The 13655-nt window shown below is 44.0% G+C and overlaps 1 protein-coding gene across 1 annotated transcript; it reads right to left on the bottom strand.

Annotated features, from left to right (window-relative positions):
- Positions 1-3035: 3035 nt before the first annotated feature.
- LOC110485945 (GTP-binding protein Rhes-like) lies at positions 3036-4816 on the bottom strand. The gene has a single exon (XM_036940619.1). It carries the CDS (start codon positions 4539-4541, stop codon positions 3906-3908), a length of 636 nt encoding a protein of 211 aa, XP_036796514.1. The 5' UTR covers positions 4542-4816; the 3' UTR covers positions 3036-3905.
- Positions 4817-13655: the final 8839 nt, after the last annotated feature.

Below are 13655 nucleotides of genomic sequence, written 5' to 3'. Positions count from 1 at the left end.
TTGAAGCAAGACTGGTACGTAGTTAGTCTGTTCAAAAGGTTACTGAATTAGCTTGTAGTTAGATGCCTATGGCCCGAAGCTCTTCGCAGCCGTTGAACTATAGCACTGAATTGTAACAAGTGGCAAGGCCTATTTTAGTCACAGATACCGATACCGCTCTAACTGAAATCGGACAAGAATAGACACTTGCACAGTCTGTTTTCTGCACACACAAAAAATAAGAATTGTTTATTTTTTCTGTCACTTGGCAAATTATGATAGACAAATCAGAGGACCTCAGTCTATCAGCTATCAAAGAAGACTGCTCTGTTTTCATGGGGATTTGATCTCCATTTGCTCATAGATGAAAACAGGGAATACGCATATTGAGGACTTTACTGAACCCATTAACCACACGGAAGTAGATGAGGCTAAACCTTTGAAGAGAACAAACGCTTAAATCTGCTCTTACATATTTTCATGTGTAGAGATGATCTCTTCCTCTCGTTCCCTTGAAGCGTTGTGTTCTGTTGAAGTCCGTCATGCGCAAACAACTGTCTGAGTGAAGTACTGGCTCCATGTTCTGCAGAGGTGCATTGAATTGACCTGTTCTGTGTGTAGATATTGCGTGCCTCTCTTTTGTCTCCCTCTCACAGCTATGTGGAATGAAATACAACGTTCATAAACCTGTCGAGCTGATGTTGGAGGGTCAAGCTGAATAGGTCTGTCAGTTATTGCCTCTTTCTGACAGCTTATTCAATAGGCCCGCTTCTCTCACTTTTTATGATCTACCACACTCAATGACTCAATGGAAACATTGTCTCAATGTTGACGGTGGTTTTGGTTGCGTGTGGTTAACATCTTGGTTCTGGGTTCCTCTAAATTCAAATGAAGCTTGTCTGTATTTTCCATCTGAACCATGCCATGAAAGCAAGTGGTACTAGCTTAAATGTACAGCAATGAGGCAAGTGCATGGATCTATTAGGCAACTAGTCTGTTGAAGAAGTGAGGAAATGTATATATTTTCTGTATTTTTTTTTGTTGCCACGTGTGCTAGTGATATCACCTAATTTCACTTATGCTTGTCTGAGGATACAGTATTAATGGCAACTATGGAAAGAACAGTTCATTATGGACTAGAACGTGGAGTCAAACGGCACCTGCTAACTACGTCTTGCAAGCAGAATATTAAGAGAATTGGTGTGTTGTCTCAACCAGCTTGTTGATCTGTCTTCACAGAAAACATCACATTTTATAGCAAATGTTTTATCTTCAGATGCATTGTAGTCGTCAAAAAGAGTCCCAGGACCCTGAACTTGTTCTAAACGCCTCAGGATTCTCTGAAACATCTGCTGAGGAGCTTTGACCAAGTCTAGGGGCAGAGACAACTATAGACACTGAACATCCATCTGAACTGAGGACACGATATGTACTTGGTTTATTTTCTAGAGAATCAAAATAAGTTACAAGTCATTTCAATACGGTAGGCTATAGTACCGCATTTAGTCATCACTCATCACAGACAGAACTATTGCATATGAGAACCAATTTTAGGTATCGCAGTTAAAACGCCTCAGTCGTGTCATTGAATAACACTATTGTGACTCAAAGGCCTACGTACCTGTTTGACTGTGTGTATATATAGACCTCTCTTCTCCAGTCGTCCATTCCATGAATGAATAGGGAGAGAGTACGGAAGAATGTTTTAACTGGACAGAAAGAGGAACTAGAGGACTAACGTTCATCAGGCCACTTCCTCATATTAGACAGGAAACAATGCGTCTGATGGGGGGACAGGGGACCAACCACAGCTATTGGTGGAGACCGTGTGTTGTACTCTACTTTACATGTATGTTGGGAGCTGTGACCGTGTTGTCTGTGTTCATGACATACAGGGAAAATCCGCGTACATATTTCTCTCAGAAGTTTTTAACATTCCTCTTATCTGATGTATTGCGCAAGGCTATCGAAACAAGACAGAAATACAATACTTTGTAAGGGATATGTTTAGTAAAGTAAAAAGGTCCCAAGATGGGCTCACTCAAGTGCAGTATATTGTGCTAAATATCATTTGAGAAAGGTAGCCTATTGTCTCGTGATGATGCTAATTTTGCATACAGTACTGAGGCTTCTGGCGCATGCCTAGACTGCAGGTGTAACTAATTAAGCCAAATTTAGTTTGTGAGAGCAACGGTCAACGTCTCAAAGGTAGACTGATTAAATACAGTAATTTAAAGAAATGCAACGATTTATGCTTATAACGTTGATAAATATTTTATGAAGGGGGCGCAGTGAAAGACAAGTGTCGTTAGAGGGCGTTGTTGGACTATAACACAGCCTGCACAATTCAGTTCGACGCCTTTTCTGGACCAAGAAGTGGGGCTGTGTGAACTGAATCACAGTAAGCTATGTCTGCAATTTTTGTAAGCCTATCTTATTCTTTACAAATTAAGGTTCAGGCTTAATGTCATTCAATTGTATTCCAGGTAGCCTGACAACGCCAGCATAGTAACGACAGCAAAATCCCTTGAGCCTTGTGTAATTGTAGGCTATACCCTAGGTCAGGGATGGGCAACTGGCAGCTCTTTTGTAGGCCCGCGATCAATCCCCCCCCCCCCCCCCCCCCCCCCCCCCCCCAAAATTGTAGCTTAGGGCCCCCAAAAAGGCTAGGGCCTGCTCTGACTGCATGTGTGGGTATGGATGTGGGTGTGCAGACCCGTGAGCCACAGCGGCCCCTCATGATGAGTCCCCACCCCCATCAAAGTTGCCCATCCCTGGTCTAGGCCTTATTCTACTATGCAGACGTTCACTAGTAAGTGGGCTTTGGTAGTATGTTTTTGTAGTTTGCTTGTGGAAATTTGATCCACATCATGGTGCACCTGCACATCTATTGGGGTCATGATGATAGATTGACCGTTGCTATTTGATTGACGTGTGCGATGTCTGATGTGTGTGTGATATCCATTTCACTCCTCCAGTTGGTGTCTGCCAGTTGTTCATTCTCGACTGAGAGTGCAAGTATGTGTCTCATATTCATAACGCAGTTAGTTATTACACGAGATCATAGCTTTTTTTATTTTTGTGTACTATTTATTTAGCTTTATGGGGTAACATTCCATCGTAAAATGAACACTGGTGAAGCAGTTTAATGTATAAATCGTGAATTAAAAAAACGTAAGAATGTAAAAACATGTTTAAAATAAAACATATTGCATGTAATAGACATTTGCATGTCAACACTTTTTACATATATTAATCAAGTCATGCTTAATAGCAAATCAATCAAAAAAAAATGGAATACAAGCGAGTCTTTTGTAAACAATAATGCTGTGCTACATGTGAATTTCCAACTGAATAGATGGTGTTTTACATCAAACCATTGACTTTGCACAAACCCCAGCATATAAATCTTCCTTTTGAGTCAATAAATACTCTTATTGTATGTTTGCAACAGTCAAATGTCTTATTGCAAGTGAATGTCAAACACACATTGCAAAATTAGCATCATTTGAATACAAAAGCTATACATTGATCTAAACTGAAACAGCAGAAGCCTGTTAACCAAATAAGCAGCAACACATTACATTAAGTAATTACTGAGTAACAACTGAGCAGTTGAACATCTTTGTCACCTTTTCACCCTTATCTCCCCACCTTACAATGTTTACATTAGTTGGACCAAGTCCTCTTTTATAACCATTCGTTGTCACCCATTCTCTTCCCATATCAACCACATTGCTTGGACAAGGGAAGCAGAAGTGGAATCAAGAGTGTTTGGGAGTTACGTTTCAGCACACTGGCAGTCCCTCAACTCAACCTTTTCATCCCAAACACAGTCAAGTTTCCCTCTCCCTCTTGTCCAGCAGCACTTTAACAGGTGTACTAGCCCACACCCTTTCCCTCTTTTTCTCCTTCAACCTGCCCCATTAGGAGATGATGCAGGAGTTGGTCTTGTTCATGGGCGGCCGGATGCCCTTGGGGTCTCCTTTGGGGAAGGTCTCCCTGCGGCGCCTCAGAGCAGGGCTCAGCCGGCTGGGCAGGTTGGTCTGCTGCAGCAGCTCCCTGAACACCTCCATCACGTTGTTGTTCTCCTTGGCCGACGTCTCCACGTAGCTGTTGTTCCAGTCCAGCTCCACTGTTGACAGTACATCGTCAGCTGCCACCTGCCGGTCGCTTCCTGCTCGATCTGACTTGTTGCCCACCACCACGATCGGGGTGTACTTGTCCTCCTTGACCTCCAGGATCTCGTTTCGGAGGCTCTTGACGGCCTCCAGTGACTCTGCATCATCGACCGCGTATACCAAGGCAAAGGCGTCGCTGTTCTGGATGGAGAGCTTGCGCATGGCAGGGAAGGAGTAGCTGCCACTGGTGTCCAGGATCTCCACGGTGACCTTAGAGCCGCCGATGTCATACTCCTTGCTGTGCATCTCCTCCACGGTGCGCCGGTGCTTGGGCTCGAAGGTGTCCTGGAGGAAGCGGCGGATCAGGGCCGTCTTGCCCACGCCGGCCGCCCCCAGGAACACCAACCTCACCTGGGTCTTCTCCTTCACCTCTAGAGACATGATACTGCTTTTTGTCTTTTTGTCTGGGTTCTAAAAGTATCTTTAAACTGACTGTTCAGTCAATGACAGTCTCTGTCAGCAGACAGGTAGAATAGTATGACACAAGACCAGTCAAACTCTTCTGTCTTCTGGTGAAGTTGCTGTTGGTAGAAACAGCTGCGCAATTGCACACTGAGTGTAGATTGTCTGAGATTTCTGTACAGATTCTAGCAGAAGGTCTCTGATTGTGCTCAAAGTTCTCTTGTAATAGGTAGGTGCTTGTCTGCCTCTGTCGTTTTCCACGGTCCCTTTTATGTGTGTTTTTGGTCGCAGGGATTCCATGCCCTCTTTCGACAGGAGCCAATCAGCACATGGTTGTCTATTGCGGCGTAAGATACGAGCGGCCAATCACTGGTCTGCATGCAAATGTGAGTGCTAGACAGATTTGGGAGGGGAAAACGAGGTGATATCTGAAAGTCTATAAACAAGAGCTACTGGAAAAGTGGAGCGGAGAAAATTTGCTAGGAGCAGCAGTCTGATAATCATTCAAAGCAGACTCACAGATGAAAGAGCTGCCTGATCTCTTGATATTCTATTTTATGTTTATGTGCACAATAAAAAATAACATATATTTTTTAAATATAGTAAATCTGCCTTGAGTAGTGATTACAATGTGTCTTTAGTTATACATTTATAGTATGGACTTTAATTTAATAGAATGTGTTTGACAGTGATTACAACAGCAAAAGATGCCATCAAGGAGACTATAGTTTGCTGCTTGCTATGTATTTCCTCATGGTTGAAGTCTCTCAGTCCACATCTAAATGTGTTGGTAATACATTTTGAATCAAATGATGACATCCCACTTTATGACTCATGCTTGTCATTTTCTTCTACATAAACAACTCTTTGCCAGTGCAAGGACAGATTGTCTGGTTTGCTATGGTCCTCCTGGTTAAATAAACCATTCACCTCACATGACCATTATGGTAATGTCTATAGGTCACGCAAATAATGTATGACATAGATGATTAGCGTGACATAAATAAACCCTTTAGCAGTGTTGGCCTGATTATTTAAGAAGCCAATTAGTGAGCTGAATATTATCTCAGATGAACTTAATCATAACACGCTGAATATTATATCAGATGAACTTATTCATAACACGCTGAATATTATATCAGATTAACTTAATCACAACACACTGAATATTATATCAGATGAACTTATTCATAACACGCTGAATATTATATCAGATTAACTTAATCACAACACGCTGAATATTATATCAGATGAACTTACTCACAACACACTGAATATTATATCAGATTAATTTAATCACAACACTGAATATTATATCAGATTAATTTCATCACAACACTCTGAATATTTTATCAGATGAACTTAATCACAACACGCTGAATATTTTATCAGATGAACTTAATCACAACACCTATTCATGTATTTTTTATGGACAGTCAGTGTAAATGACATGTACAGGTATGTATTCACAGGAATTAATTCCAGTTGACCTTTCCACACCAGGGGTCTGTGTTGCTGAGGAGTGAAACAACTCGACGGCCATAAGGTCCGGCTCTGATGACATTTGCCAACATTTCAAAAGCCCTCAATGCCACTACTGCGTTATTACCAGGAGGAAACTGTACCCGATGAGAGGGTCCACCGTTGGCAACCTGGTGTGTTGTGTTCCGCGAGTAGTGCAGCCAGGTAGACATTGGAGTAGGTGGTTATTGTTATTCAGCTGTAACACGCTGACTCAAGGAAATGATGTATTTGTGGCACCTCTTTTGAAAATCCTGCAAAATCCAATATAGTCCTCGTAATCTTATTTCACTGAGAAAAAGAACGGTGTTGTTTGCTGAACATCTGGTTTTTGACTCCAGTGATGCTTCCCACAAATTGAATATGTCTTGAGGCACATTTGTCCTTATTGCCTGAATCTTTAACACATGCTCTTTCCTCAGCATCCAATTAGGTGTAGGCTAAAGCATTTCATAGCCTTTGAGTGATATGTACTGAATCATGTCGCTCCTGTGTGAGAGCCAGATGCTTTACAGAAGGGAGCCCATTTCCTTCTTAAATTTCCCCTGGGATCTGCAGCGTTTGACGGACTGTGACTTTCCCTGTCCCTGCCTCGTCAGGCTAGTGACAGCATGGAACCATTTTGAGCTCTAGGGAGGGACTCCCTCCCCACCACGGTGTGTACCCGATCTCAGTTATCTTCTCTAGACCACTGGCTGTATGATAGGCAGCAGAGCAGTCTGGGAAGTATAATCTATACAATCTATGTTCCAAGACTGCCATGCACTCGTATACTACTCTTATGCACTCATATACTGCACTCGTATGCACTCACAACTCTGGAATTATAATCAGTGTTCTACCGTTCTTATTCATTCACAATGTTCCGTCCACTCTGACATGACCTGAGACATTAGTGGGCTCATTTGGGAGCATGTCAATTGTCCAGAACAACCAATTTCCAGTAAATAGGCCTATCTTCCATTGTGTTTATTAGCGTACCTCTTTCTTCCCTTGTGACGTGGGCATAATGGTGGTGGGGGGGGGGGGGGGGGGATCCTCGTAGTGCTGTAGATAGCATATTATAGTACAGTCTGTCCAAAAGCTGCCAATGTCCCATCACCAGGCAAGACACTGGTTCTCCCTGTCCTGCTGTTGATCTCAGGAAAATGTTCTATCCCTGTGCTCCTCTACATTACAGATGAGTCCTCTGATTGAAACGAGACAGGAACAGCGTCAGCACACGGGTATACAAGGACATAAGACAATCAATGCTGAAGCGGGGAACAGAGCGAGGGGACAGACAGATATAGGGGACGTAATGACAGAGGTGACTGAGTCCAGGTGAGTCCAATAATGCGCGTGATGGGGGAAGGCATGTGTGCGTAATGATGGTGGCAGGAGTGCGTAATGTTGGGGAGCCTGGCGCCCTCGAGCGCCAGGGGGGAAGAGTGGGAGCAGGCGTGACAACAGGTGTCTTTTGTGTTGTCATGGCGGCAGTGATGGAGATGTTTGGGCGAAGGGGGGCGATCATGTGCACTCCTGCAGTCCACTTCTTCTCTAATTGCCCGTGTCCTTCTTCTCCTTGACTGTTTAATGTTCTCAAGACAAAGCCCCTCCACCACTGTGGGTCTCCCCCCGCGTAGGAGAGCCCAATTAGGCTGCACGTGCACCCAGGTGTGCCAAGCTCTATCGCTCCTTCAGCTCGAACGTTATGCGTGCAAGTGCCGGACGGACATCCATTTACTACGGTAATTACACAAGCATTAATTTACAATCATTATCAAGATCACAGCGACGTTCATTTTCAATCACCTAAAACCTTCGATAGACTGTCTAATCATTTTTAATCACCAGAGTCATTACTTGGACATTAATTAACAATCATTATAAACTGGATAGTTTGACTCCTGGATGCTGATTGGCTGAAAGCTGTGGTAAATCACACAATATACCACGGGTATGACGCAAAATTACTTGTTTACTGTTCTAATTTCATTGGTAAACAGTTTATAATAGCACTAAAGCAGCTCGGGGGGTTGTGGTGTGTGGCCAAGTGCTGTATCCAGGCTCAAAGCCCTTGTGTACTGTGGACGTGTTCAGTGCCATGATTCCCTGAGAGGAACACAATCACAGGAGGTTGGTGGCACCTTAATTGGGGAGGACGGGCTCGTGATAATGGCTAGAGCGGGATAAGTGGAATGGTATCAAATACATCACGGTTTCATCATGTGTTTGATGCCATTCCATTCGCTCCATTCCAGCCATTATTATGAGCCGTCCTCCCCTCAGCAGGCTCCACTGAACACAACATAAGACGGTGGAGATGACAACAGTGATATTTGGCCAAAAATGTATAGGCCTATATTATATTGTGTATGTGAGGCACTGAATTAGCCTGCACCAGTTAAAGATTGAATCCGCATTTAGGGAAACAGCACCATGTACACGGCAGCACCTTTGTTATTGTTTTTGTTGATGAAATGGAGGAACATGGAGGAGAGGAGTGGGAAGAGCTTTGTAAAAAGCTGCTGTTCTTTCGCACATGTAATGATGTTCGTAGGGGGGGAAAAAGTGTTCTTATTTGTCATTGTAATATATCAAACAGATGTGGTGGTTCCACCAAAAAGAGTAAATACTTTTGACTGCGCAATCTTTCCAATGTTTCTGATCAGGAAATAACTTTAATTCCCTCAATGAAAAATCCAGGCATGCATGGAGTGGAACATGACCTCGACAGTATCATCTTCCATTGAAAATGTTTCCAGTTTTTCAACTCATTAGTCACGTATCTGCTATGATGGGTTTCACAAATCTAACTAGATGGGTGGAAAATCCATTCTCTATGGGTTTACTGTAGGTTTAGTGCTTGGACTGATTCCAAATGGTTATTATACTGTATTCACTTGTGCTCACCATGGTTTCCACTCTTCCCTCATCGTAGTATAGTAGTAACTGTTGATATGGAAATGTCATTAAACCAATGTTTTGGTAATTTGTGTCACATGTTCTGTTGTTGACCAAAGTCCTGTCATTTACACCATATGACTTCCCTAAGTACAGGCCAATCATCTCTTAGCTTTTCCCCCTTCCTCGTATGTTAGAATTCCAGAAAGCAGCATCATATGCACAATTACCTGAGAAAACAAACACTATCATTTGATCCGGTAATCCAACTCTAGCCAGGCCCATATCTTCTCAACAATATGGCATTCTTATTATGGCTCATCGGATGTTTGCAAGGATGGGTAGTACAGTAAGTCAGAGGGTATCCCCTACCTATCCTACTGTACCTAATGTTGCCTTCCGCCATAAACACTGTACATCTCTTTTGGCTCGTTCCACACCAACAAGCCAGTATTTATGTCATTCTTTCCCTTTGTTATCCTCTGCTGCTTTTTGCCCTTGACTGACTCAAGACAGAGAAACAAGGCCATTTTCTAAATCTTATCCATGTCCTACGGGGGTTGGTTTGGGTCGTTCCACTTCTCCTTTCTTTGGGCTTCAACACGAGTGTCACTCGTGTTTGATTTGTGATATGGGTTGACTGTCCCTGTCCTCTTCCAAGATGCTCTCTAAAACGGATTTGGTTTTGTCCAGAAGGCTGCCGGACCCAGGTCCCCTCTACTTTCTCGGTTCCATATTTAGGCCTGTCAAAATAGCATTGTGCTAAAATAGTTGCTCCTGAGCCTCTATCCTTTCGTATATGCGCTCGGTCCAATGGATGATGTCTTAGTTTAAAACAAAGTCCCCCGCTTCTCTCCTTGCTGTGGATTTATTTGTCCAATGTTTCGACTGAAGAGCCTTTATCAGCGTGTGGCAAATAGGTCTTATTGGTGTAAAACAATGACAGACTCCTGGTTCTTTCATGGGACCATGTTGTAAATAGACTTGTTAACCAGAGGTTATGTCAGCACAACATTTTCCCTCTCCTAACACAACCAAGGCAGGTGAGAAGCTGTGCTGAAGTGCTGCTCAATGCTGCTCAGTGCTGCTCAATGCACAGGCTTAATTGGCCAATACCCCCTGCGAGGTGACAGAGAAAAACGGATGGAGGTCAGTGCAGGCCAAGGCAGTTGTAATAGAAAGCAGCGAGGGAGACACTGTTGTGCATACTCAACAAGCAACCAGTAGCGGTTACGTGAGTAAAATCACTGGGGAAGCCAACAGTAACAGACAGTTACATGACCTACAGCATGGTCAAGCAAGTTAATGTTTCCGACATTATTGGACCACTAAACAACTATTGATTTAGAACCACGGAGAGTTACCGCAAGTCACAAAGAAAACAGGAGCTTCATTATTCCGGCACCATTTCAACATTTCAACCAATCAACGTAAGCTAAATATGATGTGGCTGTCAATGATTATTTGTGTGTGTGTGTGTGTGTGTGTGTGTGTGTGTGTGTGTGTGTGTGCGTGCGTGCACTTTCATGCAAGTAGAAAAACATGCTGACTCACCCTACTAGAAATGCCAATGCCATCCTCTTCTCTTCCATGTTGACCAACGGTCTATCACTCTGTCATACAGTACATGCTTTTATATTTTGTTGTCCTATGCTACCTGGATAAAATGCTTGCTCGCTAGCCTAACTTACATTCATGGGCAACGTTAGCTAGTTAACATTAGCCTTCTACATCTGGCTACATATTGAACTCCAATCCTCTCAAGCCAGGGGCACAACAATGTATGAATTAATAGTTGGATCAGAATCGCCATTATAGTCATTGGCCAGTACAGATAATTAAGTAAAACACAAGTCCAAATACCTATCTCCATCCATGGCTAATTTAGGAAAGGGACAATTTTAGCTAGCTAGCTAGCTAGCCACTGGAGGACAACAACACAACGGGATGTAACAAGTTGTTTCTGTTAATGATGTATGCTCTCATGTAAGTTAGAGGCAGGAGAGCAAAAACTGTGTTTCTGCTCTGTGAAACCAGGTGTGTGGGAAGACAAGACAAAACAAATGGAAAATGAAAGGTGGATTGGCGATGGCTAGAAGACCGGTGACGTCGACTGCCGAACGTCGCCCGAACAAGGAGAGGGACCGACTTCGGAGGAAGCACCTACCCCCCCTTGACACGCGGCTCCAGCTGCGCGTTGACACCGGCCTCGGGGATGACCTGGAGGGCGAGGCGCAGGGCGATCCGGACTACGACAGTGGAACTCCTGCGGCATTAAAGGGTCCAACACGTCCTCAACCGGAACCCAGCACCTTTCCTCCAGACTGTACTCCTCCCACTCCACGAGATACTGAAGACCCCTCGCCCAACGCCTTCGAATCCAGTATGTAGTGAATGGAGTACGCGGGGCCCCCTCGATGTCCAGAGTGGGCGGAGGAACCTCCCACACCTCAGACTCCTGGAGCGGGCCAGCCATCACCGGCCTGAGGAGAGACACATGGAACGAGGGGTTAATAGGTAATCGGGGGGAAGCTGTAACCTATAACAAACCTTGTTCACTCTCCTCAGGACTGTAAATGGCCCCACAAACCGTGGACCCAGCTTCCGGCAGGGCAGGCGGAGTGGCAGGTTTCGGGTCGAGAGCCAGACCCGGTCCCCCGGTGAGGACACCGGGGCCTCACTGCGGTTGCGGTCTGCGTTCTCCTTTTGGCGCAGCACGGCCCACTGAAGGTGAACACGGACAGCTTCCCATGTCTCCTCCGCGCGCCTGAACCAGTCGTCCACCGCAGGAGCCTCGGTCTGAGTTGGATGACCGTTCAAAACTTATTTTCCCAGTCAGAGCTATTTTTTTCCAGAGTTCCCAGTTGTCTTGAACTCACTGAAGTCTGATATTTCCCAGTTCTGAGTATCCAGTTGTTACGAATGTGGCAGAATTCATGCTGGATTGACAGCATGGCCAATGTTGAATGTTTATCCTTTTAAGCTTGGAAAAGAGACCCCTAAACCCAGACTTGGACCACACAGCCACCACTGAATAGCAGGCTAGTGATTGCTTTGCAATGCTTGCAGTTAGCCACTGAATCCTTCCAAACCACTCGTTGTTGAATTTGCGAATTCCAACTTGTCCAATGTTTATGTCCAATGGCCGATGAGCACCGATACATTTTTTCTACAGTGGCTTGCGAAATTACTCACTCCTCTTGGCATTTTACCTATTTTGTTGGGGGTTTGTATCATTTGATTTACTCAACATGTCTACCACTTTGAAGATGCTAAATATTTTTTATTGTGATTTTTATTATTTCACAAGAAATAAGACAAAAAAACAGAACGCCCCCACAAAGTCAATACTTTGTAGAGCCACCTTTTGCAGCAATTACAGCTGCAAGTCTCTTGGGTATGTCTCTATAAGCTTGGCACATCTAGCCACTGGGATTTTTGCCCATTCTTCAAGGCAAAACTACTCCAGCTCCTTCAAGTTGGATGGGTTCCGCTGGTGTACAGCAATCTTTAAGTCATACCAAAAATTCTCAATTGGATTAAGGTCTGAGCTTTGACTAGGCCATTCCAAGACATTTAAATGTTTCCCCTTAAACCACTCGAGTGTTGCTTTAGCTGTATGCTTAGGGTCATAGTCCTGCTGGAAGGTGAACCTCCGTCCCAGTCTCAAATCTCTGGAAGACTGAAACAGGTTTCCCCCAAGAATTTCCCTGTATTTAGCTCCATCCATCATTCCTTCAATTCTGACCAGTTTCCCAGTCCCTGCTGATGAAAAACATCCCCACAGCATGATGCTGCCACCACCATGCTTCACTGTGGGAATGGCGGTCTTGGGGTGATGAGAGGTGTGTTTGAGCCAGAAAGCCACATTTTTGTTTCTTCTTTCATATGTTTGGGGAGTCTCCCACATGCCTTTTGGCGTACACCAAACATGTTTGCTTTCTTTTTTCTTCAAACAATGTTTTATTTATGGCCACCCTTCCGTAAAGCCCATCTCTGTGAAGTTTACCCAGTTAAAGTGGTCTTATGGACAGATACTCCAATCTCCGCTGTGGAGCTTTGCAGATTCTTCAGGGTTATCTTTGGTCTCTTTGTTGCCTCTCTGATTAATGCCCTCCTTGCCTGGTCTGTGAGTTTTGGTAGGCGGCCCTCTCTTGGCAGGTTTGTTGTGGGGCCATATTTTTAATTTTTTTTAATAATGGATTTAATGGTGCTCTGTGGGATGTACAAAGTTTCAGATATTGTTTTATAACCCAACCCTGATCTGTACTTCTCCACAACTTTGTCCCTGACCTGTTTGGAGAGCTCCTTGGTCTTCATGGTGCCGCTTGCTTGGTGGTTCCCCTTGCTTAGTGGTTCCCCTTGCTTAGTGGTGTTGCAGACTCTGGGGCCTTTCAGAACAGGTGTGTATATATACTGAGATCATGTGACAGATCATGTGACACTTAGACTGCACACAGGTGGACTTTATTTAACTAGTGAAGGTAATTGGTTGTACGAGGTCTTATTTAGGGGCTTCATAGCAAAGGGGATGAATACATACGCACACACCACTTTTCTGTTTTTTTTCCCCTGGTTTTTTTTTCTAAACAAGCTGGGTTTTTTCATTTCACTTCACCAATTTGGACTATTTTGTGTATGTCCATTACATGTAATCCAAATAAAAATCCATTTAAATTACAGGTT

This window comes from Oncorhynchus mykiss, chromosome 13 (genome assembly GCF_013265735.2).
Source record: "Oncorhynchus mykiss isolate Arlee chromosome 13, USDA_OmykA_1.1, whole genome shotgun sequence".
NCBI classification, from domain to species: domain Eukaryota; kingdom Metazoa; phylum Chordata; class Actinopteri; order Salmoniformes; family Salmonidae; genus Oncorhynchus; species Oncorhynchus mykiss.
The sequence above is the reverse complement of the archived record's forward strand: the minus strand, read 5'-3'. Positions and strand labels throughout refer to the sequence as shown.

What these genes read in the sequence shown, in the direction of transcription:
- LOC110485945 (XM_036940619.1), bottom strand. Translation starts at nt 4,541, where the DNA reads ATGTCTCTAGAGGTGAAGGAGAAGACCCAGGTGAGGTTGGTGTTCCTG.